This window comes from Tachyglossus aculeatus, chromosome 13 (genome assembly GCF_015852505.1).
Source record: "Tachyglossus aculeatus isolate mTacAcu1 chromosome 13, mTacAcu1.pri, whole genome shotgun sequence".
NCBI lineage: Eukaryota > Metazoa > Chordata > Mammalia > Monotremata > Tachyglossidae > Tachyglossus > Tachyglossus aculeatus.
In genome coordinates, this window is record NC_052078.1 from 3,572,162 (window position 1) to 3,599,580 (window position 27,419).

The following is a 27,419-nucleotide window of genomic DNA, read 5'->3' on the forward strand; positions in this document are numbered from 1 at the left end:
CTCACAGTCTAAAAGGGGGAAACAGAGAACAAAACCAAACATACTAACGAAATAAATAGAATAGATATGTACAAGCACAATAAATAGAGTAATAAATCTGTACAAACATATATACATATATACAGGTGCTGTGGGGAAGGGAAGGAGGTAAGATGAGGGGGATGGAGAGGGGGACGAGAGAACAATGGAATATGTACACAATCCCCCAAATGCCTGTGGCCCGGCAGCCTCACCGTGTTGGGTAACCCGTCTCCCACTTCCCCACCCGGGGCTCCTTTAAAGGAAAAATCCAAAGTTGCTCTGTCCAGCTGTAGGGATTGCCACCCCTGGTTGAGCAGGGGGCCATTACCTCACGCCCTTTCCCAGTTTCCCCACCCTTCTTTCCTCGTTGGGCAATTGAGGGCAATCTATGTTGCCAACTTGTCCTTCCCAAGCGCTTAGTCCAGTGCTCTGCACACAGTTAGCGCTCAATAAATACGATTGATTGATTGATTGATCACCGGCCCCTTGTGGTTTGGAGGGGCACCCGGGCGTACCCCCAGAGTCTCGGCCTCGCCCTCTTGGCTCCCCATCCCCATCCAAGCCCTCTGCCTCCTCTCACCTCCGACCCCTCGGCCCTCTCACCTGGGCCTCAGTTCCTGATACTAATATTAATAATGGCATTTATTAAGCACTTACTATGTGCAAAGCACCGTTCTAAGCGCTGGGGAGGTTACAAGGTGATCAGGTTGTCCCCCGAGGGGCTCACAGTCTTAATCCCCATTTTACAGATGAGGTAACTGAGGCACAGACTTGCCCAAAGCCACACAGCTGACAATTGGCGGAGCTGGGATTTGAACCCACGACCTCTGACTCCGAAGCCCGGGCTCTTTCCACTGAGCCACGCTGCTTTTCTTATGAAGATCAGCAACATCCCCTCAGCCCTCCCACCAGGGCCTCAGTTCCCTGATCTGTAAAAAGGGGATGAAGACCGTGAACTCTGTGTGGTACAGGGACAGCATCCCACTGTTGGGTAGGGACTGTCTCTATATGTTGCCAACTTGTACTTCCCAAGCGCTTAGTACAGTGCTCTGCACACAGTAAGCGCTCAATAAATACGATTGATTGATTGATTGATTAGCATGGATCTACTCCAGCGGAGCTCACCTCCTCCAAGAGGCCTTCCCAGACTGAGCCCCCTTTTTCCTCTCCTCCTCCCCACCCCCCCCGCCCTACCTCCTTCCCCTCCCCACAGCACCTGGATATATGTTTCTACAGATTTACTACTCTATTTATTTTACTTGTCCATATTTACTATTCTATTTATTTTGTTAATGATGTGAATTTAGCTTTAATTCTATTTGTTCTGACGTCTTGACCCCCGTCCACATGTTTTGTTTTGTTGTCTGTCTCCCCCTTCTAGACTGTGAGCCCGTCGTTGGGTAGGGACCGTCTCTATATGTCGCCAACTTGTACTTCCCAAGGGCTTAGTACAGTGCTCTGCACACAGTAAGCGCTCAATAAATACAATTGAGTGAATGAATGGTGCATAGACATGCTTAATGAATACCATAAAAACAAAAAAACAAAAAAAAACCGCACAAGATGTCCGGCTTGCCCTCCGGTAAGCAATGAGTTGTCTTGCTGAGACGTCCCACTTTTTCTCATTCAGGGCTAGCTATCCCACTTTACCCAGAACGGCATAAGAGATAATAATAATAATAATAATAATGGAATTTATTAAGCGCTACTAAGTGCAAAGCACTGTTCTAAGTGCTGGGGAGGTTACAAGGTGATCAGGTTGTCCCAACGGGGGCTCACAGTCTTCATCCCCATTTTATTCATTCATTCATTCATTCATTCATTCATCATCAATTGTATTTATTGAGCGCTTACTATGTGCAGAGCACTGTACTAAGCGCTTGGGAAGTACAAATTGGCAACATATAGAGACGGTCCCTACCCAACAGTGGGCTCAATCGTATTTATTGAGCACTTACTGTGTGTGGAGCACTCATCATCATCATCAATCGTATTTATTGAGCGCTTACTGTGTGCGGAGCACTGTACTAAGCGCTTGGGAAGTACAATTTGGCAACATATAGAGACGGTCCCTACCCAACAGTGGGCTCACAGTCTAGAAGGGGGAGACAGAGAACAAAACATATTAACAAAATAAATAGAATATGTACAAGTAAAATAAATAAATAGAGTAATAAATACGTACAAACACATACAGGTGCTGTGGGGAGGGGAAGGAGGTAAGGCGGGGGGATGGGGATTCATTCATTCAATCGTATTGATTGAGCGCTTACTGTGTGCAGAGCACTGTACTAAGCGCTTGGGAAGTACAAGTAGAGAAGCAGCGTGGCTCTGTGGAAAGAGCCCGGGCTTTGAAGTCAGAGGTCATGGGTTCAAATCCTGTCTCTGCCGATTGTCAGCTGGGTGACTTTGGGCAAGTCACTTCACTTCTCTGGGCCTCAGTTACCTCATCTGTAAAATGGGGATGAAGATTGTGATCCCTCTGTGGGACAATCTGATCACCTTGTAACTTCCCCAGCACTCAGAACAGTGCTTTGCACATAGTAAGTGCTTAATAAATGCCATTATTACTATTATTCTCTGTGCCTCAGTTCCCTCATCTATAAAATGGGGATTAAGACTGTGAGCCCCCTGTGAGACGACCTGATCCCCTTGTAACCTCCCCAGCGCTTAGAACAGTGCTTTGCACATAGTAAGTGCTTAATAAATGTCATTATTATTATTATTATTATTACTATTCTCTGTGCCTCAGTTCCCTCATCTGCAAAATGGGGATTAAGACTGTGAGCCCCCTGTGGGACAACCTGATCCCCTTGTAACCTCCCCAGCGCTTAGAACAGTGCTTTGCACATAGTAAGTGCTTAATAAATGCCATTATTATTATTATTATTACTGTGTGCAGAGCACTTGGGAGAGTACAATGTAACAGACACATTCCCTACCCACAGTGAGCTTAGACTCTAGAGGGGGAGACAGACATTAATATAAATAAATTACAGGTACGTATATAAGTGCTGTGGGGATGAGGGAGGGGTGATAAAGGGAGCAAATCAGGGTGATGAGGGGGAGAGAAGGAGAAAAGGAAATTAGGGCTTTGTCAGGGGAGGCCCCTTTGGAGGAGATGTGCCTTAAATAAGGATTTGAATGGGGGAAGAAAAATTGTCTGTCCTAAGCGCTTGGGAAAGTACAATCTGACAGAGATAGCAGAGACACTCCCTGCCCACAGCGATCTTACAATCTGGAGGAGAGATAGGTACATATGTCCATATCTGTAATTTAATATAATAGCGATAGCATTTGTTAAGCGCTTACGATGCGCCAGACACCATACTAAGCGCTGGGGTGGTTACAAGAAAAGCGAGTTTTACACAGTGCCTGTCCCACGTGGGCTCACAGTCTCACCCCCCAGTGAGCCCTCTGTTGGGTAGGGACTGTCTCTATATGTTGCCAACTTGTACATCCCAAGCGCTTAGTACAGTGCTCTGCACATAGTAAGCGCTCAATAAATACGATTGATGATGATGATGATGATTTCACGGATGAGGCAACTGAGGCACAGAGAAGTAAAGTGGCTTTTCCCCAAGGCCAAGCAACAGACAAGTGGCAGAGTCGGGATTAGAACTCATGACCTTCTGACTCTCAAACCCGTGCTCTATATACTAGGCCATGATGCTTCTCCATAAAAAATTCTATAGAAAGGCCAATCCCCGGAGCGGGTGGGGGTCCAGGGAGGATGGCGGGACTGAGGGTGGGTTGAGTAAGAGCAGGGGGCAACTTGGCGGGCTAATTCTTGTCCTGTGTCCCAAGCTCTCTAGGGGGGAAGCATTGCCACATTCCCTCATGATTACCTCTTCCCCTCCATCCCGCCGACCCCTCTGATTTCCTCCAGTCCCAGAGGCTGGGACGGGCAGTGGAGACGCCAGGCCGGAGGGGCGAGGGGGGAAGAGGAAGGGCCAGAGGGGTGTCGGTTGTGCCATCAAAACCACTTACACAAGTCGGCGAGGCGGAGGGAGGGGGCCCGGGGCGGGGGACCACCGGGGTGGTTAAAGGCCAGGGAACGGGGCCCTTGGGCACGGAGAGATGCAGGGGGGCTGGGCGGTGCTGCTGCTGCTGGGCCTGGCCGGGTCCGTGCCCTGGGCCACGGCGCAGGGCCCGGGCCTGAGCCACACCGAGGCCTTGGCCATCGCCATCGCCAACTACAACCAGGACTCGGCCGAGGAGAACGTGTTCCGGCTCCTGTCGGCCGAGCCCCAGCCGGAGTGGGTGAGTCCAGAGTCCCAGGGCGGAGGGGAGGCCCTTTGGAGCCCCGGCCTCCCCTGCCCGGCCTGTGTTCTCTCCCCAAAGCCTAGCACAGTGCTCTGCACGCAGTAAGCGCTCAACAAATACGATACTGATTGCTGACCGTTCTTACCGACAGGGCGTTGTGGAGAGGGGGACGGGGGGGAAACAGAGGCAGGGCCGAGCCCGGCCTGGAGCCGGGGGAGGAGCTGATTGGCCCTTTCCCCCCATTCCCGTCTGTCTTCCCAGGACGCGGACTTGGGGACTCCACAGGTGCTGAACTTCACCATCCAGGAGACGGTGTGCCCCAAGGCGGAGAGCCCCTCCCCAGAGCAGTGCGACTTCAAAGCGGATGGGGTAAGAGTGTTCACTTTCCCCTGCCGGACTAAGCAGTGTGGCTTAGTGGATAGAGCGGGGGCCTAGAAGTAGGAAGGACCTGGCTTCTAATTCCGGCTCTTTATGGGCAGGGAATACGTCTGCTAATTCTGCCGTATTGTCCTCTCCTAAGCGCCTAGTACAGTGCTCTGCACACAGTAAGTGCTCAATAAATGCCACTGAGTGATTGATGGATTGATTTCTTTTTTTTGGCGTTTGTTAAGCGCTTGTTATGTTCCAGGCAATGTTCTGAGCACTGGGGTAGATATAAGCTTATCAGGCACAGTCCCTACCCCACATAAGGCTCAGAGTCTCATTCCCCACTTTACAGGTCAGATAGAACAGTGCTTTGCACATAGTAAGCGTTTAACAAATACCATCATTATTGTTATTATAATTATTAGGTAACCGAGGCCCAGAGGAGTGCCAACTTGTACTTCCCAAGCGCTTAGTACAGTGCTCTGCACACAGTAAGCGGTCAATGAATACAATTGATTGATTGATTGATTTGCCCAAGGTCACACGGCAGACGAGTAGCAGAGTCAGGATTAGAACCCAGATTAGGTTAGAACCCAGAACCCAGATCGATTGAGCGCAGGAACCAAATCGGTCCCTCTCGAGGGCAGGGGAGGGACCCTTTCCAGCCCCCTCCCCAATCTGAGAGATCCTCGAGGGGAATGGGGGGCCGGGTCTGGGCCCTCTCGCCTCCAGCCCTAAATCTCTCCCTCCGCAGCTGGTGAAAGACTGTTTGGGCTCCGTCTCCACTGGAGAGGGACCTCCGGCTGTGGTTGTCACGTGTGAGCCCAAGGATGGGGTGAGTTTCTCCTTGGGGAATCCGGGGTCACGCCCCCTCCCTTTCCAAGGCCCACGACTGCTGCCATGACACATGCCAAGCGCTTAGTCCAGTGCTCTGCACACAGTAAGCGCTCAATAAATACAATTGATGATGATGACAGCAGGCCTGCCTGGACACCCGGGGGTCTCCGCCTGGAGCCACAACCCTGGAGTTGTGGCCAGCTTCCGTCCCCCGGGCCGGGGTAGGTGGGAGAGGTCAGCGGGGGTGGCAGAGGTGGGGCTGGCCTTGAGTTCCATCCTAAAACTCTTTAGGAAGTCCTGTGGGAAATGGGGGAAGGGGAAGATGGGCCGTGGCGTCGGTCCTCCCTCAGCTCCCAATCTTCCCCCTGCTCTGACCTCCGCCACGGATCCGACCTCCGGTCACCCGGTCTTGCCTTCCCTCCAACCCCACAGACCATCCGCACCAAGAGGTCATGGAGGAGAGTCGGCAGAACCCTAGGGCGGATCCTGAGGGCCAAATGGAAAATCAAGATCAACGTTGAATTGGGAAACTGAGGATCCAGGGAGTCCGACCAGGTCCCTCTCTCCGCCTGGAAACAGAAAGGGGCCCCCCAGCCCAAATGCCCACCGTCGTCCTACCTCCCCCTCCGCAGCCCTTTGGAGAACTTTCACCAGGAGCTCCGGGCCCCCAGGCTGGGCCACCCCTTCCCCCAGCCCAGCCAGCTCGGGGAGCCCCCTGCCTGACCCTTCCATACCCGTGATCCTTGGGAATGATGGGGGCCGGGGGGGGCGCAGAGGAAAGAAATCTGAATGGGAATAAAAATTGAAGCCCGGCACAGGTCTGAGCCTTCTTTGGTTGGGGAGGGGGGCTTCCACTCCCAGTTCTCGCCACCAGAATTGGGTGGGGGAAAATCACTGGGGACGCATCTGTGGCCCGCCGGACTTTAGACCTTCGCTCCCAGATGGGACACTCTGAGATGACGGACTCGATAGTCATCCTCTCTTCATTCATTCATTCATTCAATCGCATTTATTGAGCGCCTACTGTGTGCAGAGCACTGTACTAAGCGCTTGGGAAGTACAAGTTGGCAACATATAGAGACGGTCCCTACCCAACAACGAGCTCGCGGTCTAGAAGTATCATACTTCTATGATACTCTCTTCAGCTCCACAGGACTTGGGTCCGTATCTATAGCTAATCTATCTATATTAATCTCTGCCTCCCCCTCTAGACTGTAAGCTCCTGGGGGGCAGGGGGCCTATCTTTCAGCTCTGTTGTATTGGCCTCTCCCAAGAGCTTAGTACAGTGCTCTGCACACAGTAAGCGCTCGATAAGCGCCATCGAGTGATTGACTGATTGCTTTGCTCTACCTTCAGTCCCCTACCAGTGACTCACCTACTGGTCCAAGTGTTCTTGGTTTGGGGAGCGATGGGGGGCCGGGTGGGTGCCGCTCCCCAGGGCTCCCCCCTCTTTACCCCCAGCTGAGGCCCGGACTCCAGTCAATCAATCAATGGTACTTATTGAGCACTTACTGTGTGCAGAGCACTGTACTAAGTGTTTGGGAGAGTCCAAGATTGATTGATTGATTACAATATTGCAGAGTCGATAGAAATGTCCCCTATCCACAAGGAGCTCGGCCCCTGATTGCCCCAGACCAAGCCCCACGGAGTGGCAGAGAAAGGCCAGTCCCCTTGGGGAGGTGAAGGGGTTTTTCTTTAAGATACTTGTTAAGCACTTACTATGTGCCAGACACTGTATTAAGCGCTGGGCAGGGGATGCAAGCAAGTTGGGTTGGACAAAATCCCTGTCCCACATGGGCCTCACAGTCTTAATCCCCGTTTTACGGATGAGGAAACTGAGAGAAATCAATCAATCGTATTTATTGAGCGCTTACTGTGTGCAGAGCACTGTACTAAGTGCTTGGGAAGTACAAGTTGGCAGCATATAGAGACAGTCTGAGAAATGAAGTGACTAGCCCAAGATCACACAGCAGACAAGTGGGGAGGGGGGGCAGAATTAGAACCCAGGTCCTTCTAACTCCACCAGTACAGTGCCTCAGCACTTAGTGCACCCAAACCAAGTGTAAGAGCTTTATAAATGCCATAATTATTATTACTATCCACTAGGTCATTCATTCATTTAATTGTATTTATTGAGCGCTTACTGCGTGTAGAACACTGTACTAAGCGCTTGGGAAATACAAATCGGCAACATATAAAGACGGTCCCTACCCAACAATTGGCTCACAGTCATGCTGCTTCTCTATCCAAGGCAGCTGAGAGCGAAGCTGGAGAGTCAGAAGGTCTTGGGTTCCAATCCCGGCTCTGCCCTTTGTCTGCTGACCTTGGACAGGTCACTTTACCTCTCTGTGCCTCGGTTACCTCATCTGTAAAATGGGGATTGAGACTGAGCCCCACAAGGGACAGAGACTGTGTCCAACCCGATTTGCTTGTATCCCCCCCCAGCACTTAGTATAGTGCCTGGCACATAGTAAGCGCTTAACAAATATCACAATTATTATTAATAATTATTATTAGGGGTGGGGATTAGCCCCAGGACTGGGCCTCTTTCAGAGGGCCGAAGCTTCCGCTCTGAGACCAAACATACTAACAAAATAAAATAAATAGAATAGCTATGTACAAGTAAAATAAATAAATAGAGTAATAAATATGTACAAACATATATCCATATATACAGGTGCTGTGGGGAAGGGAAGGAGGTAAGATGAGGGGAATGGAGAGGGGGACGAGGGGGAGAGGAAGGAAGGGGCTCAGCCTGGGAAGGCCTCCAGGTGAGCTCTGAGTAGGGCCTTGAAGGGAGGAAGAGAGCTAGCTTGGGGGATGGCAAATAAATAAATTTATTTCTTTATTTTACTTGTACATATCTATTCATACTTGTACAGATCTATTCTATTTATTTTATTTTGTTAGTATGTTTGGTTTTGTTCTCTGTCTCCCCCTTTTAGACTGTGAGCCCACTGTTGGGTAGGGACTGTCTCTACATGTTGCCAACTTGTACTTCCCAAGCGCTTAGTACAGTGCTCTGCACACCCGGCTCCGCCACTTGTCAGCTGTGTGACTTTGGGCAAGTCACTTCACCTCTCTGTGCCTCAGTTACCTCATCTGTAAAATGGGGATTAAGACCGCGAGCCCCCCGGGGGTCAACCTGATTACCTTGTAACCTCCCCGGCGCTTAGAACAGTGCTTTGCACATAGTAAGTGCTTAATAAATGCCATTATCAGTAAGCGCTCAATAAATACGATTGATGATGATGATGATGATGGGCAGAGGGCATAGCACTGATTGCTTTTCTCTCTCTCACTAAATAGCACTGATTGCTTCTCTCTCCACGTCGGCCCGCCAGAACTCACCCACTGAGGCTGGGCTTCAGTCAACAGAAGTCGAAATGCCTTCTCCTCCACCGAGCCGTCGTTGAAGTTGCTGACGTATATATGTATATATGGTTGTACATATTTATTACTCTATTTATTTATTTATTCATTTATTTTACTTGTACATTTCTATCCTATTTATTTTATTTTGTTGGTATGTTTGGTTCTGTTCTCTGTCTCCCCCTTTTAGACTGTGAGCCCACCGTTGGGTAGGGACTGTCTCTATGTGTTGCCAATTTGTACTTCCCAAGCGCTTAGTCCAGTGCTCTGCACATAGTAAGCGCTCAATAAATACGATTGATTGATTGATTGATTGATTGATTGATGGCTCGGGCCAGGGCCTCTCCATAGCTCAGGCCCGGCGACTCTGTGGACACCCCCAAAACGGACACGGGATGGTCTGGCAGCAACAGCAGCAGTGATGGCAGGACAACACAGAGGCCCTTCATCTTTCTCACTTGCCCCTTCCGTCTCCCTGATGGCCTCCTCCTCCTGGGCCTTTTTACCTGTTAGGATCCTGGGGGGAGAGGCAGGGGTCAGGGTGAAAGCCCCTCCTCAAAGCCGGCCCCGGGAGGCAGAGGGGACACGATGGGAATTTCCACCCCCCTGGTCTCCTGGCAGGCAGGAGAGATTTTTGGACAACTGCTCAATCGTCAATCAACATTTTGTTCGAAACGCCAGATTGGGTAGGGACTGTCATCATCATCATCATCATCAATCGTATTTATTGAGCGCTTACTATGTGCAAAGCACTGTTCTAAGCGCCGGGGAGGTTACAAGGTAATCAGGTTGACCCCCGGGGGGCTCGCAGTCTTAATCCCCATTTTACAGATGAGGTAACTGAGGCACAGAGAGGTGAAGTGACTTGCCCAAAGTCACACAGCTGACAAGTGGCGGAGCCACTTGTCCAAGTTGGCAACATATAGAGACAGTCCCTACCCAACAGTGGGCTCACAGTCTAAAAGGGGGAGACAGAGAACAAAACCAAACATACTAACAAAATAAAATAAATAGAATAGATATGTACAAATAAAATAAATAAATAGAGTAAAAAAAAATATGTACGAACATATATACATATATACAGGTGCTGTGGGGAAGGGAAGGAGGTAAGATGGGGGGGATGGAGAGGGGGACGAGGGGAAGAGGAAGGAAGGGGCTCAGTCTGGGAAGGCCTGTCTCTATATGTTGCCAATTTGTACTTCCCAAGCGCTTAGTACAGTGCTCTGCACATAGTAAGCGCTCAATAAATACGATTGATGATGATGATTAAGCAGCAACTGCTCCCTACTGAGTGCTCACTGAGTGAGTCCATCCCCCCGCCTTACCTCCTTCCCTTCCCCACAGCACCTGTATATATGTTTGCGTGTATTTAGTACACACTTGTCAGCTGTGTGACTTTGGGCATTCATTCATTCATTCATTCAATAGTATTTATTGAGTGCTTACTGTGTGCAGAGCACTGTACTAAGCGCTTGGGAAGTTCAAGTTGGCAACATGCAGAGATGGTCCCTACCCAACAGTGGGCTGGCTGGGCAAGTCACTTCTTCTCTGTGCCTCAGTTACCTCATCTGTAAAATGGGGATTAAGACTGTGATCCCTCCGTGGGACAACCTTGTAACCTCCCCAGGGCTTAGATCAGTGCTCTACACATAGTAAGTGCTTAATAAGTGCCATAATAATAATAATAATAATAATGATGGCATTTATTAAGCGCTTACTATGTGCAAAGCACTGTTCTAAGTGCTGGGGATTACAAGGTGATCAGGTTGTCCCACGAGGGGCTCACAGTCTTCATCCCCATTTTACGGATGAGGGAACTGAGGCCCAGAGAAGTTAAGTGACTTGCCCAAAGTCACACAGCTGACAACTGGCGGAGCCGGGATTTGAACCCATGACCTCTGACTCCAAAGCCCGGGCTCTTTCCTTCGAGCCACGCTCTTCTCTAATGCACTTCATGCACTTCTTTGGGCCTCAGTTTCCCCATTTGTAAAATGGGGATAAAGACTGAGCCCTAGGTGGGACAGGGACTGGGCCAGACCTGATTATCTTGTAACTACCCCAGTACTTAGTACAGTGCCTGGCACTTAGTAAGCTCATAACAAATACCGTTAAACAAAAAAGAATAACAAGAAAAAAGTGATCATCCTGAAAGGGAATTATTCACTAAACCCATAAGAAAAGGAGGAAAGTAAAATCTAAAGTAGCATGGCACTTAAGTACAGTGCCTGGCACACAGAAAGCGCTTAACAAATAATAATAATGACAGCATTTGTTAAGCATTTATTATGTGCAAAGCACTGTTCTAAGTGCTTGGGGGGGATACAAGGTGATCAGGTTGTCCCACGTGGGGCTCACAGTCTTAATCCCCATTTTACAGATGAGGGAACTGAAGCGCTGAGAAAAGTGACTTGCCCAAGGTCACACAGCAGACATATGGCGAAGCCGGGATTTGAACCCATGACCTCTGACTCCAAAGCCCATGCTCTTTCCACTGAGCCACGCTGCTTCCTAGCAGCTTCCTAATAAATACCACAATTATTATTATTAGTGGATAGAGCCTGGTTTTGGGAGCCAGAAGGCTCTGCCCCTTGTCTGCTGTTTGACCTTGGACAAATCACTTCACTTCTCTGTGCCTCAGTCACCTCATCCGTAAAATGGAGATTTTTGACTGTGAGCCCCATGTGGGACAGGGACTGTGTCCAATCTGATCGCCTTGTATTTATCCCAGTGCTTAGTACAGGGCTTGGCACATAGTAAGCTTTTAATCAATACCTTCACCAGAGAGAGAGGAACCCACCTGGTGTTGAGTTGTTTACTAAACCTGTAAAAAAAGGAGGAAAGTAAAAGACAAACTCGAATTCCCTTCTCTCAAACCCCTAGGGCATCTCTCCTAGAGATCAAGGGTAAGTTATCTTAACACATCTTTAGCAGATAAGAGGAGAGAGAGCACATTCTGGTCATTTTCCCCCTCGTCCCCCTCTCCATCCCCCCATCTTACCTCCCTCCCTTCCCCACAGCACCTGTATATATGTATATATGTTTTTACATATTTTTTTACTCTATTTATTTATTTATTAATTTATTTCTACATATCTATTCTATTTTATTTTGTTAGTATGTTTGGTTTTGTTCTCTGTCTCCCCCTTTTAGACTGTGAGCCCACTGTTGGGTAGGGACTGTCTCTATGTGTTGCCAATTTGTACTTCCCAAGCGCTTAGTACAGTGCTCTGCACATAGTAAGCGCTCAATAAATACGATTGATGATGATGATGATTTTCCTGATTCAAAAGGACCCCTCTGGGAGAGCTTAAGTTGAAGCTGTCCTACTTTGGATGATCTTTGGATATAGAGCAGGAAAACTCTCCTAATCACTTGGTGCAATGCTGTGCCTACCACAAGCGCTCAATAAGTACCACCAATTGATTAACCGATAACCAAAAACACTCTTAAACCCTGGCTACAGCATTGTTAAAGAGCATCATCATTAACAGTAATGATGGTATTTGTTAAGCACTTACTATGTGCAAAGCACTGTCCTAAGCGCTGGGGGGATACAAGGTGATCAGGTGGTCCCACCTGGGGCTCACAGTCTCCATCCCCATTTCACAGATGAGGCAACTGAGGCCCAGAGAAGTGAAGTGACTTGCCCCAAATCACATAGCTGACAAGTGACGGAGCAGGGATTAGAACCCATGACCTCTGATTCTCAAGCCCGGGCTCATCCCACTGAGCCACGCTGCTTCTCTGGGTAGGGACTGTCTCTATATGTTGCCAACTTGTACTTCCCAAGCGCTTAGTACAGTGCTGTGCACACAGTAAGCGCTCAATAAATACGATTGATTGATTCTCTGGAACCCCACCTTCCAAGACTAATTGAGGCCCATCTCCTCCAAGAGGCCGTCCCTGATTAAACCCTCATTTCCTCTTCTCCCACTCCCTTTTCCCCTGAAATGTGGATTTTTACCCTTTACACACTCCTCACTCAGACCCAAAGCACTTAAGGAGGACCCCAATCATAAGGATGGTAGTAATGATAATGATAGCATTTATTAAGCGCTTACTATGTGCATAGCACTGTTCTAAGCGCTGGACTTGGTACTATGGTTCTTCTCACTATGTGCCAACCACTGATCTTTTCGACTGTGAGCCCACTGTTGGGTGGGACTGTCTGTATGTGTTGCCAACTTGTACTTCCCAAGCGCTTAGTACAGTGCTGTGCACACAGTAAGCGCTCAATAAATACGATTGATCGATTGATTGATCTAAGCCCTGGGGTAGATACAAGTGAGGTTGGACCCAAGCTGCGTGGCCCAGTGGAAAGAGCCCGGGCTTTGGAGTCAGAGGTCATGGGTTCAAATCCCGGCTCCGCCAATTGTCAGCTGGGTGACTTTGGACAAGTCACTTCACTTCTCTGGGCCTCAGTTACTTCATCTGTAAAATGGGGATTAAGACTGTGAGGCCCCCCGTGGGACAACCTGACCACCTCGTAACCTCCCCAGCGCTTAGAACACTGCTTTGCACATAGTAAGCGCTTAATAAATGTCATTACTATTAAAGCTGCACAGCTCAGTGGAAAGAGCCCGGGCTTGGGAGTCAGAGGTCATGGGTTTTAATCCCTGCTCCGCCACTTGTCAGCTGTGTGATCTTGGGCGAGTCACTTCACTTCTCTGTGCCTCAATTACTTCATCCGTAAAATGGGAATTAAGATGGTGAGCCCCGCGTGGGACAGCCTAATTACCTTGTATCTCCCCCAGTGCTTGGCACATAGTAAGTGCTTAACAAATGCCATTATTATCATTATTATTAGAACAGTGCTTTGCACATAGTAAGCGCTTAATAAATGCCATTATTATTATTATTATTTATATTGATGTCTGCTTCCCCCGCTAGACTGTAAGCTCGTTGAAGGAAGGGAACAGGGCTTGGCACATAGTAAGCAACTCACAAACAGGGCTTACAATAACTCTATTGTATTGTCCTCTCCTGAGCACTTAGTCCAGCGCTCTGCCCACACTAAGTGCTCAATAAATAGGATGGATTGATAAAAGGGTCCTTTTATCAATGAATGAATAGCCCTGCAGCTGAGCCTGGTGACCTCTTTGTGTGACAAGGACTGTGTCCGAACTGATTATCCTGAATCAACCCTAGTAATAATAATAATAATAATGATGGCATTTATTAAGCGCTTACTATGTGCAAAGCACTGTTCTAAGCACTGGGGATTACAAGGTGATCAGGTTGTCCCACAAAGGGCTCACAGTCTTCATCCCCATTTTACAGATGAGGTAACTGAGGCCCAGAGAAGTTAAGTGACTTGCCCAAAGTCACACAGCTGACAACTAGCGGAGCTGGGATTTGAACCCATGACCCCTGACTCTAAAGCCCGTGCTCTTCCCACTGAGCCACGCTGCTTCTGCTAGTACTTAGCACAGTGCTTGGAACTTTAGAGAAGCAGCATGGCTCAGTGGAAAGAGCCCGGGCTTTGGAGTCAGAAGTCATGGGTTCAAATCCTGGCTCCGCCAATTGTCAGCTGTGTGACTTTGGGCAAGTCACTTCTCTGTGCCTCAGTTCCCTCATCTGTAAAATGGGAATGAAGACTGTGAGCCCCCCGGGGGACAACCTGAACACCTTGTAACCTCCCCAGCGCTTAGAACAGTGCTTTGCACATAGTAAGCGCTTAATAAATGCTATCATTATTATTATTATTATTATAGTAAGCACCTCGCAGACATCACTATGATTATTATTGCTATCGCTATTATTATTATTACCGAACAAGGAAAAACCACATATGCCTGCTCTCTGAGTTGGGTGTTCATCATGGGCAGAGAATGTCAATTCTATTGTTTTCGGCCTCTCCCAGGCACTTAGTACAGTGCTTTGCATACAGGAAGTGCTCAGTAAATACGAATGACTGACTGACCAGACATATTGCCTCTTCATATGATGAACCTCACGGCGGTTCGGAAACAGGAAACCAACTTGCCCCTCGCAGAAAGAACCAAACAAAGTGGATTCGGAGGCCTCAGTCTTCCCCTTACCACCAACCCATTTCCCACGTCCCCCTAAACTGACAGGGTGTAGACCACCAGCTCTTAGGCAGGGGGATTGGAGTGGCAAGGCTATAGTGAAGCAGCTTGGCCTAGTGGCTAGACCCCGGGCCTGGGATTCAGAAGGACCTGGGTTCTAATCCCGGCTCTGCCACTCGTCTGCTGTGTTACCTTGGCCAAGTCACTTCACTTCTCTGTGCCACAGATGCCTCATCTGGAAAATGGGGATTAAAACCTTGAGCCCCGTGTGGGACAGGAATTGTGTCCAACCTGGTAGATTGTATCTTCACCAGCGCTTAGAACAGTGCTTGACACAAAGTTCATTTTACATTTTACAGTCTAGAGGAGGAGGCAGACATTAATATAAATAAATAAATTAGGGATAATAATGACAATAATGGTATTTGTTAAGCACTTACTATGTGCCAAGCACTGTTCTAAGCACTGGGAGACATACAAGGTAATTAAGCTGTCCCACTTGGGGCTCACAGTCTTAATCAGTGCTTAGAACAGTGCTTTGCACATAGTAAGTGCTTAACAAATGCCATTATTATTATTATTATTATTATTATTATTAATCCCCATTTTACAGATGAGGCAACAGAGGCACAGAGAAGTGAAGTGACTTGCCCAGTGGTATTTAAGCACTTAATAAATACCATTATATATACTTATATATAAAGTATATATATATATACACTTATATATAATGGTATTTGTATATAATGATAATGGCATTTGTTATATATATATTTTATATATATATAAAGTATATATATACTTATATATAATGGTATTTGTATATAATGATAATGGCATTTGTTATATATATACTTTATATATGTATATATAAAGTATATAAATACTTATATATAATGGTATTTGTATATAATGATAATGGCATTTGTTAAGTGCTTACTATGTGCAAAGCACTGTTCTAAGCACTGGGGAGGATACAAGGTGATCAGGTTGTCCCACGGGGGGGCTCACAATCTTAATCTTGGAGAAACAGCGTGGCTCAGTGGAAAGAGCCCGGGCTTTGGAGTCAGAGGTCATGGGTTCAAATTCCTACTCCACCAAAGTCAGCTGTGTGACTTTGAGCAAGTCACTTCACTTCTCTGGGCCTCAGTTTCCTCATCTGTAAAATGGGGATTAAAACTGTGAACCCCTCATAGGACAACCTGATCACCTTGTAACTTCCCCAGTGCTTAGATGAGTGCTTTGCACATAGTAAGCGCTTATTAAATGCCATTATTATTATTATTAATCCCCATTTTACAGATGATGTAACTGAGGCACAGAGAAGTTAAGTGACATGCCCAAAGTCACACAGCTGACAAGTGGTGGAGCAAGGATGTGAACCCATGACCTCCGACTCAATCAATCGTATTTCAATCAATCGTATTTATTGAGCGCTTACTATGTGCAGAGCACTGTACTAAGCGCTTGGGAAGTACAAATTGGCAACACATAGAGACAGTCCCTACCCAACAGTGGGCTCACAGTCTAAAAGGGGGAGACAGACAACAGAACCAAACATACCAACAAAATAAAATAAATAGGATAGAAATGTACAAGTAAAATAAATAAATAAATAAATAAATAGAGTAATAAATATGTACAACCATATATACATATATACAGGTGCTGTGGGGAAGGGAAGGAGGTAAGATGGGGGGATGGAGAGGGGGACGAGGGGGAGAGGAAGGAAGGGGCTCAGTCTGGGAAGGCCTCCTGGAGGAGGTGAGCTCTCAGCAGGGCCGACTCCAAAGCCCATGCTCTTTCCACTGAGCCACGCTGCTTCTCATAACGATGGCATTTGTTAAGCGCTTACTATGAGCCCAGCACTGTTCTAAGCACTGGGGTAGATACAAGGTCATCAGGATGTCCCACGTGGGGCTCACAGTCTTCATCCCCATTTTACAGATGAGCTAACAGAGGCACAGAGAAGTTAGGTGACTTGCCCAAAGTCACACAGCTGGTAAGTGGCGGAGCTGGGGGATTATCCAGAGTGGGAAAGAAGGGAGGCTTTTACAGTGGCCTCGGGAGCTGGCTTTTCTCAGGCCCAGGGGTCAGTGGGTGCTATCCATCACAGATTATATTGCCCCCAGCACGGTAACACCCCCTGGGGAGGAGAAGGGATTAAGGTAAAATTAATTATTATTTTTTATTATGATGGCATTTGTTAAGCTCTTACTATGCGCAAAGCACTGTTCTAAGCGCTGGGGAGGTTACAAGGTGATCAAGTGGTCCCACGGGGGGCTCACAGTCTTAATTAATCCTCATTTTCCAGATGAGGTAACTGAGGCCCAGAGAAGTGAAGTGACTTGCCCAAAGTCACACATCTGACCAGTGGCGGAGCCGGGATTTGAACCCATGACCCAAACCTCCCTCAGGATACTGGCAGGAAGGATGGGAAAACGTGCATGGGTGACTGAAAGAGGTTGTAAGAAACTCCCTCCCCTGGAGATCCTTAAGTACAGGAAAAGGCCCTGCTGAGAGCTCACCTCCCCCAGGAGGCCTTCCCAGACTGAGCCCCTTCCTTCCTCTCCCCCTCGTCCCCCTCTCCATCCCCCCATCTTACCTCCTTCCCTTCCCCACAGCACCTGTACATATGTATATATGTTTGTACATATCTGTTACTCTATTTATTTATTTATTTATTTTACTTGTACATATCTATTCTATTTATTTTATTTTGTTAGTATGTTTGGTTTTGTTCTCTGTCTCCCCCTTTTAGACTGTGAGCCCACTGTTGGGAAGGGACTGTCTCTATATATTGCCAATTTGTACTTCCCAAGCGCTTAGTCCAGTGCTCTGCACATAGTAAGCTCTCAATAAATACGATTGATGATGATGATGATGATGAAAAGGCCAGAATCACCCCCACTTCCCTCTCCCGCTTTTCAGCTGCCCGGCTGAGGTGAAAAAATCTCATTTACTGGGCTTGGTCCGCTCGGGAGAGGCAAGGCCCTTAGAAAACCCTAGATTGGGAAATTCTGTAGGGTTGTGTCCTGCAGTATCAGGAACCAAGACGGTGACTGCTGGCTCACCGAGGTGATGTCATCTTGGCGGGGGCCTGATTTCTGTCCCAAACACAGCCCTCTATTCATCATCATCATCAATCGTATTTATTGAGCGCTTACTGTGTGCAGAGCACTGGACTAAGCGCTTGGGAAGTCCAAGTTGGCAACATATAGAGACAGTCCCTACCCAACAGCGGGCTCACAGTCTAAAAGGGGGAGACAGAGAACAAAACCAAACATACTAACAAAATAAAATAAATAGAATAGATAGGTACAAGTAAAATAAATAAATAGAGTAACAAATATGTACAAACATATATACATATATGCAGGTGCTGTGGGGAAGGGAAGGAGGTAAGATGTGGGGGACCAACCTGCTCCCTGGTCCCTGCCTTTTTTTTCATTCATTCATTCATATTTATTAAGCGCTTACGGTGTGCAGAGCGCTGTATTAAGCACTTGGGAAAGTCACTTAACTTCTCTGCACCTCAGTTACCTCATCTGTAAAATGGGGACGAAGACTGCGAGCCCCCCCCAACCCCACCGCCCTTCTAGACTGTGAGCCAACTGTTGGGTAGGGACCATCTCTATATGTTGCCAGCTTGTACTTTCCAAGCGCTTAGTACAGTGCTCTGCACACAGTAAGCGCTCAATAAATATGATTGAATAAATTAATGACTGTGAGCCCCCCATGGGACAACCTGATCGCCTTGTACCTCCCCAGCACTTAGAACAGTGTTTGGCACGTAGTAAGCACTTAATAAATGCCATCGTTATTATTATTATTACAATACAACAATAAAGAGTAACAATCCCTACCCACAACGAGTTCACCATCTGGATGGGGGAGACAGACATCGATGCAAAAAACAAACATCAATATAAATAAAGAAAATCATAGTTAAATACACAAGTGCTGTGGGGTAGGGAAGGGGGGGACGGGAAAAGGGAGCAAGTCAGGGTGACGCAGAAGGGAGTAGGAGATGAGGAAAAGTGGGGCTTAGTCGGGGAAGGCCTTACTATGTTCCAGGCACTGTACTAAGCGCTGGGGTAGATACAATATAATCGGGTTGGACGCAGTTCCTTGTCCCACATGGGGCTCATAGTCTTAAGTCCCGTTTTACAGAGGAGGTAACCGAAGCCCAGAGAATAACAATAATAATAATAATAATAATAATGGTATTTGTTAAGTGCTTACTATGTGCAAGGCACTGTTCTAAGCGCTGAACAGTGCTTTGTTCACAGAGAAGTCACGTGACTTGCCCAAGGTCATACAGCCCTACCCCTTCTCTGGATCCCACAACAATCGATCAACAGTATTTATTGAGCTCTTACAGTGTACAAAGCACTCAGAGCTGGTAGACATTCCCTACCCACAACGAGCTTACAGCTGAGAGATGGAACTGCCTCTAGACAGTAGCAAAGAACCATTGAGAAGCAGCGTGGCTCGGTGGAAGGAGCCCGGGCTTTGGAGTCAGAGGTCGTGGATTCGAATCCCGGCTCCACCACAAGTCTGCTGTGTGACCTTGGGCAAGTCACTTAACTTCTCTGAGCCTCAGTTACCTCATCTGTAAAAATGGGGATTAAGATTGTGAGCCCTACGTGGGGCAACTTGATCACAATGGGGATTAAGACTGTGAGCCCTACGTGGGACAACTTGATCACATTGTATCCCCCCAGCGCTTAGAACAGTGCTTTGCACGTAGTAAGTGCTTAACAAATGCCATTATTATTATTATTATTTATTATTACCCACAACGAGCTTACAGCTGAGAGATGGAACTGCCTCTAGACAGTAGCAAAGAACCATTGAGAAGCAGCGTGGCTCAGTGGAAAGAGCCCGGGCTTTGGAGTCAGAGGTCGTGGGTTCAAATCCAAGCTCCGCCACTTGTCAGCTGTGTGACTTTGGGCAAGTCACTTCACTTCTCTGGGCCTCATTTACCTCATCTGGAAAATGGGGATGAAGACTGTGAGCCCCCCGTGGGACAACCTGACCACCTTGTAACCTGAACAGTGCTTTGCACATAGTAAGTGTTCAATAAATGCCATTATTATTATCCTCCTCTCTCCCCATCTCCCTCTCTCATTCCTTCCCCAAATCCTCAAACCAGTCATAGATATCTGTTGCCTCCACTCCTTAAATCATTTGATCAATCCGTAGTATTTATACTTACTGCGTGCAGAGCACTGTACTAAGTGCTTGGGAGAGTCCAATACAACAGAATCTCTGCCCATAATGAGGTTATAGTCCTTTCATGCCAACTCCCTCATTGAGCCACCACAATCTGGTGGGGCTTTGGCTAAACCACTCTCAGATATCCTTGAGGTAGAGACTTAAAAATAATAATTTAAACCCATGACCTCTGACTCCGAAGCCCATGCTCTTTTCCACTGAGAGCCGCGCTGCTACTCTAATGATCTCTGGGGTTTTGTAAAGTACCTTATCAATCAACCGATCATATTTATTGAGCACTAACTGTGAGCAGAGCACTGCATTAAGCACTTGGGAAGGTACAATATAGCAGATACATTCCCTGCCCACAGCAAGTTCACAGCTTAAAGGGACAGACGGTAATATAAATGAATAAATTATGGATCGTGGACATAAGTGATGTGGGGTTGGGACAAAGGGATGAATAAAGGAAGTAAATCAGGGTGACACAGAAGGAAGTGGGAGAAGAGAAAATGAGAGCTTAGTCAGGGAAGACCTCTTCGAGGAAATGTGCCTTCGATAAGGCTTTGAAGGTGGGAAGAGTAATTGTCGGTTTGTGGTCATGTTTCTGTGTTTCTTTCATTGCTTTGTGTTCTTTAACCACTTACTGTGGGTCAAGAACTGCTCTAAGCACTGGGATAGATTCAGGTTTATTAGGTTGAACACAGTCCCTGTCCCACGTGAGACTCTCAGTCTAAGTGGAGGGAGAACAGGAATTTCACCCCCCCATTTTTAGAGATGAAGAAACTGAAGTACTTGTCACTTGCCCAAGGTCACCCAGCAGGTAAGTGGGGGATCCGGGATTACAATCCCGATCTCCTGACTCATTCATTCATTCATTCAATCATATTTATTGAGCACTTACTGTGTGCAGAGCACTGTAGTAAGCGCTTGGGAAGTACAAGTCAGCAACATATAGAGACGGTCCCTACCCAACAGCGGGCTCACAGTCTAGAAGGGGGAGACAGACCACAAAACAAAACATATTGACAAAATAAAATAGATAGAATGAATATGTACAAGTAAAATAAATGGAGGAATAAATACGTACAAACATATATACAAATATACAGGTATATACCAGACTCCCAGGCTGGTACTCTTTCTATTTGAAAGACACCCTACTCCGTCCCGTGTGGAGGCAGGAGGAGGGCCTAGGTGGCCTGAGGTTGACTCCGTGTCAGGGGAAAGGGAGGAGAGCTCAGGCCATCTGTGTTTCCCCCAAGCTGGACCAGCAGAGAGAATAATGCCAGCCTTTCCTGTCCTGTGATTTGTTCCCCAAGAGTTGGGAGAGGAAGTACCCCATCCAAAGATTATAGCGTGGGCTGCTTAGCCCCCCCTCACACCCCCAAGCCCACCTTGGAGAAACAGCCCCAGTACAATGACCTTGGGAAACCTGAGAGGAAATTGGAGCCAAATTAGAGGGACACAAATTTCCAATTCCCTTTGGCCCCATTTCCCCATCACCCTTAGCCCAATCGCATCCAGCCGCTCAGCCCCGGGGCCCATGGCCGTTCCCGGGGATGCCTCCCTTCCCTGATTTCCCGTTCGACAAGTCTGGAATTCCCGGTGGTCGGGGTTGGTCAACGCCCGAGGGAGGGAAGAGTCACCGCTTTAGGAAACCCAGGCCTCTGGGGCCTCCCGGGCTCCTCGGGCAAGGCCCCCGAGAAGGCGGCTATAAATCCACCCCAGGGAGGGAGAACGTCAACGAGGACGAGTGAGGGAGCAGGATGGAGACTGCTTGGAAGGTGCTGCTGCTGGCCGCCGTGGCCACCTTGGCCGTCGCTCAGTCCCTGAGCCACGAAGAGGCCGTAGCTGCCGCCATCAGCAATTACAACAGAGAGTCGGATGCAGACAATCTCTTCCGGCTCCTTGAGCTCAAACCCCAAGAGAGGCCGGTGAGCAAAGGTGGAGGGTGGAGGGGCGGCGTGGGGGGGTCCGACCCCGGCCTGCGGAGACAGAAGCGTCTCTGCTCCTCGCTTGGAGCCACCTGACTTGGCCCTGAATCCTTCCTCAGCTCGAGTCCCCCAACGCCATCCCCGTGAACTTCACCATCCAGGAGACCGTGTGCCCCAAAGTGGAGAATCGTAGCCCGGACCAGTGTGACTTCAAAGAGGGAGGGGTGAGGTCTCTCTGGGGCTGGGGTCCGGGTGGGGGAGGTTCTGCAACGGGGGGATGGGCAACTGAGGGGTCTCGGGCTACTGGCCAACGTGGCCCAAAGTGTCTCAGAGATGACTGGGTCCTCCTGGATCACCTGGCTCCTCTCTGGGCGCCTCGCTGAATCCCGGGAGTGAAACAGGAGACGTCCCCAGAGAACCGCTGGAGGGTGAGGTGCGGGTCAGAGGGAGAGGGGCGGCGGCCCTGAACCCCTCTTCTGCCTCCTTCCAGGTGGTGAGAGACTGTTCGGGCACTGTGCTTGCCACACTGGAAGGCCCCGTGGTCACGGTCACTTGCGACAAGGTAAGTGCCCCCCCCATCCAGGCACCAGCTAGGACAACCGTCCTGTGCCCGGGGCTGGGTAAAAAAGGTCGATGGGGCGGCGAGGGTCCTGAGGAGTGGCCGGGTCTCAGCGGAGGAGCGTTGAGCATTGGGGGGAGATGACCCCAACCCCAGCCCCTCACCCTGGGGCCGGGAAGACCTTCCTCTCTGTGCTAGCAGTGGGCAAGGGCAGCACCAGTCTTGGGCTCCCACACTCTCCCATCCCCCCGGGTCCTCAGGGTTCTTCAGCCTCAGGAGCCCTGAGTGGACCAGGGGTCAGTCACTCAAGCCCAGGGGCTGAGAACCCCCAATTCCTATCAGGGCAATATGGACCAGCAATGCTGCCTTCAGAAATTCCAATTGGATCCCTCCCCCATCCCATCTCTGTGTCTCCTTCCTTTCCAGCCTATTCGGACCAAGCGACGCTGGAAACTCATAAAGAAAGGAGGGAAGATAGTGAAAGATTTCCTGACGAAGAACAACATCATCATCCTTCCAGGGGGCAATGAATAGTAGGCCCTGAGTCCCTGGGGGCAGTGGCAGCCGGAACTGAAACCGTATCCCCCCTGCACCCCCCCCTACCCGTCACTGTCACCTCTTCCTGACTCTGTAGGGTCCAAGTGGTGACCCCCTCCCCACAACCTGTTTCCCCCACCCCTCCCATCCCCGCTCCTGTCCCCCAAGTTGCCCCAGCCTGGCTGGGTGAGGAAACCCACGTGAATAAACTCCCCTGTTGTCCAGTGTCACTCTGGTTTCTGCTCTCTCCTTCCTCGCCGTCCTCTCTCCGTGTCTAATTCCCACCTGCAATAATTATAATAATTATTATGATTATGGTTCTTGTTATGCGCTTACTATGTGCCAAGCACTGTTCTAAGCACTGGGGTAGATACGTGGCTGTCTCACATAGGGCTCACATTTTTAATTCCCATTTTACAGATGAGATAACTGAGGCCCAGAGAAATGACTTACCCAAGGTCACAGAGCAGACATGTGGCAGGGCCCGGATTAGGACCCGTGATCTTCTGACTCCAGGGCCCGGGCTCTATCCACTAAGCCATCCTGCTTCACCTGTGGACCCTTTCCCAATATGTAGCACAGTGCTCTTGCACACAGTGAGAAGCAACATAACATAACGCTTAGAACAACGCTTAGAACAGGACCCAGAGCTTAGAACAGTGCTTTGCACATAGTAAGTGCCTAATAAATGCCATCATTACTATTATAGCAGATAGAACACAGGCCTAGGAATCAGAAGGACCTGGGGTCTGGTCCCGGATCTGCCGCTTGTCTGTCCTGAGGCCTTGGGCAAATCATTTCATCGCTCTGTAATCAATCAATCAATCAATCGTATTTATTGAGCACTTACTGGGTACAGAGCACTGTATTAAGCGCTTGGGAAGTACAAGCTGACAACATCTAGAGACAGTCCCTACCCAACAGTGGGCTCACAGTCTAGAAGGGGGAGACAGAGAACCAAACCAAACATACTAACAAAATAAAATAAATAGAATAGATATGTACAAGTAAAATAAATAAATAAATAGAGTAATAAATATGTACAAACATATATACAGGTGCTGTGGGGAAGGAAAGGAGGTAAGATGGGGGGGGATGGAGAGGGGGACCTTGACAGTGACCTCATCTGTAAAATAAGGATTAAGATGGGAGCCCTTTGTGGAACATGAACTGTAACTATCCTGATTCTCTTGTATCTACCCCAGCGCTTAGAATAGTGCCTGGCACATAGTAAGCGCTTAACAAATACCATAAAAAAAAAGCAAGTGAACACAATACTATTACTACCAAGGAAATGCTATTACAACTATTCTCTTCCTTATTCCCATCCCGCCGAATAATAATAACTGTGGAATTTGTCAAGTGCTTACTATGTGTCAGAAGCAGCGTGGCTCAGTGGAAAGATCCTGGGCTTTGGAGTCAGAGGTCACAGGTTCAAATCCCGGCTCCACCAATTGTCAGCTATGTGACTTTGGGTAAGTCACTTCACTTCTCTGTGCCTCAGTTACCTCATCTGTAAAATGGGGTTGAAGACTGTGAGCCCCCAATGGGACAACCTGATCACCTTGTAACCTCCCCAGGGCTTAGAACAGTGCTTTGCACATAGTAAGCACTTAATAAATGCCATCATCATCATCATCATCATCACTGGGGTGGATACAAGCTAGTTGGGATGGACACAGTCCCTGTCCCACATGAGGCTTACAGTCTAAATCCCATTTTCCTAATACTAATAATTGTGGAATTTTTTAAGTGCTTACTATGTGTCAAAAGCAGCGTGGCTCAGTGGAAAGAGCCTGAGCTTTGGAGTCAGAGGTCATGGGTTCAAATTCCGGCTCCACCAACTGTCAGCTGTGTGACTTTGGGCCTCAGTTACCTCATCCGTAAAATGGGGATTAAAACTGTGAGCCCCTCAGGGGACAATCTGATCACCTTGTAACCACCCCAGCTCTTAGAACAGTGTTTTGCACATAATAAGCACTTAACACATACCATCATCATTATTATTATTATTATTATTATTTTCCAGATGAGGTAACTGAGGCCCAGAGAAGTGAAGTGACTTTCCCAAGGTCACACAGCAGACAAGTGGCACAGCCAGGATTAGAATCCAGGTCTCTCTGATTTACAGACTAGGCCTCTAACCACTAGCCCACACTGCTTCTGCCCACCTGGCCTCTTCTTAGGGTGAGTCAGGATATGAGGAATCTAGGAGTTCTGGGGTGTGACCCGGCCAGCAGGACCGCTGGTACAAGAGGTGGGACACACTCAAAAATGCAATTTTCCACGAGGGCAGGGAGGAGATCTTGGTTTAAATTCCGGCTCGGACGCTTGCCAGCCAGGTGATCCGGAACCCGCCCCTTGATCTTGCTGTGCCTCAGTTTCTCCAGGTGAAAAGTAAGGATAAGGTCCCCTGTCTCCATCCCTCTTAGATCGCGAGGCCCCCGCTGGGACAGGGACGGTGTCCCATCTGATTATTTCGTATCTACCCCAGTGCTTGGCACACAGTCTGCGTTTAAGAGATACCATCATCATCGTTGTGAAAATGGACATAGACATTCAGGACACGCAAACAGCCCATGCAGTCTCAGGTGCCCTTGGGCCGCTGGTGGTGGGGAAGGGGTGGGGCAAATAATAATAATAATGATGGCATTTGTTAAGCGCTTACTATGTGCAAAGCACTGTTCTAAGCACTGGGGGGGCTACAAGGTGATCAGGTTGTCCCACATGGGGCTCACAGTCTTCATCCCCCCCAGTTAAGTCACTTAACTTCTCTGGGCCTCAGTCTGTAAAATGGGGATGAAGACTGTGAGCCGCCCGTGGGACAACCTGATCACCTTGTAACCTCCCCAGTGCTTAGAACAGTGCTTTGCACATAGTAAGTGCTTAATAAATGCCATCATTATCATTATTATTATTATTCTCTGGGCCTCGGTCATTTCTTTCCTACCTCAGTTTCTTCTTTCCTGGGGCTCAGGTCCCTGGAGCTGGGCAGCTTAGGCACATGAAACCGCTTGACCAGGTGGAAAGATCTGGAAGAAAGAGGTCCTAGGTTTTAATCCCAGCTTTACCGCTTCCCTGCTGTCTGTCCTTGGGCAAGTCGCTTAACTTCTCTGTGCCTCAGTATCCTCATCTGTTGACTGAGAGCCCAATGAGGGATAAGGACTGTTTCCTACAGCACTTACGTCCACAGCTGTAATTTATTTATTTATATTAATGTCTTTCTCCCCCTCTAGACTTTAAGGTCATTGTGCGCAGGGAATATATCTGTTATATTGTAGTCTCCCAAGCTCTTAGTACAGTGCCTGCACAGAGTAAGTGCTCAATAAATATGATTGACTGACTACGTGATTATTTTGTATCTACCTATGTGCTTAGTACACTGCTTGGAACATAGTAAGCGTTTAATGAATACCATTATTGTATCATTGATAATGATGACTTTTTGCCAAGGGAGAGAGAAACCACTTGGGTGAAGTGCCATCCTATGTGGGGGCAGGGGGATGGCTCAGATGGCCTGAGGTTGGTCTGACTCATTCAATCGTATTTATTAAGCGCTTACCATGTGCAGAGCATTGTACTAAGTGTTTGGGCAAGCACAAAGACTCCATGACACAGCAAGCGCTCAATAAATATGATTGATGATGATGATGACAGTGGAAGGGAAGGGATAGCCAGGCTGTCCTCAGTTCTCCCAAGCTGTACCAGCCTAGAGGGAAGAGCCAGACGGAGTGACCAGTCCGATCCCTCCATCCCTGGAATTGGTGGGGAGATGGGGTGGGGGTCTGGTTTAATAATAATAATAATAATGGCATTTATTAAGTGCTTGCTATGTGCAAAGCACTGTTCTAAGCGCTGGAGCACTGTTCTAAACGCTGGTTTAATGATTACAGAGTGGGCTGGGTAGGCCCCTGGGCCACTTTCGACTCTTTGTGCAATGGCCTTGGGAAACCGGAGAAGAAATTGGCGCCAAGGGGGATTTCTACCCCACTGTGGTCCCGTTTCTTCACCATCCTTAACCCAACCGCATCCGGCCGCCCAGCCCTGGGGGTCCGCGGTCCCTCCAGTCTCTCCCTGCCTCAACTTCCTCTTCCATGTGTCCAGAGCTCCCGGTGGCCGGGATTGGCCAATGCCGGAGGAAGGGAAGAGCCACCGCCCCAGGAAGCCAGGCCGCTCTGGCCTCCTGGCCCCCTTGTGCAAGACCCTGAGGATTTGGCCATAAATCCACCCTGGAGGAGGGAGAATGTCAAAGAGGACGAGCGAGGGACAAGG

The 27,419-nt window shown here is 48.4% G+C and overlaps 2 protein-coding genes across 2 annotated transcripts; both read left to right on the top strand.

Annotated features, from left to right (window-relative positions):
* The first annotated feature begins 4,101 nt into the window (after positions 1 to 4,101).
* LOC119936072 (lutzicidin-like) lies at positions 4,102 to 6,024 on the top strand. The gene is made up of 4 exons (XM_038755454.1): positions 4,102 to 4,284; positions 4,549 to 4,656; positions 5,408 to 5,488; positions 5,923 to 6,024. Exons 1-4 carry the CDS (start codon positions 4,102 to 4,104, stop codon positions 6,022 to 6,024), a joined length of 474 nt encoding a protein of 157 aa, XP_038611382.1.
* Positions 6,025 to 21,883: 15,859 nt separating this feature from the next.
* Positions 21,884 to 23,144, top strand: LOC119936073 (cathelicidin antimicrobial peptide-like). The gene is made up of 4 exons (XM_038755455.1): positions 21,884 to 22,051; positions 22,171 to 22,275; positions 22,542 to 22,613; positions 23,037 to 23,144. The coding sequence occupies exons 1-4, from the start codon at positions 21,884 to 21,886 to the stop codon at positions 23,142 to 23,144; spliced, it is 453 nt and encodes a 150-aa protein (XP_038611383.1).
* The last annotated feature ends 4,275 nt before the right edge of the window (positions 23,145 to 27,419 follow it).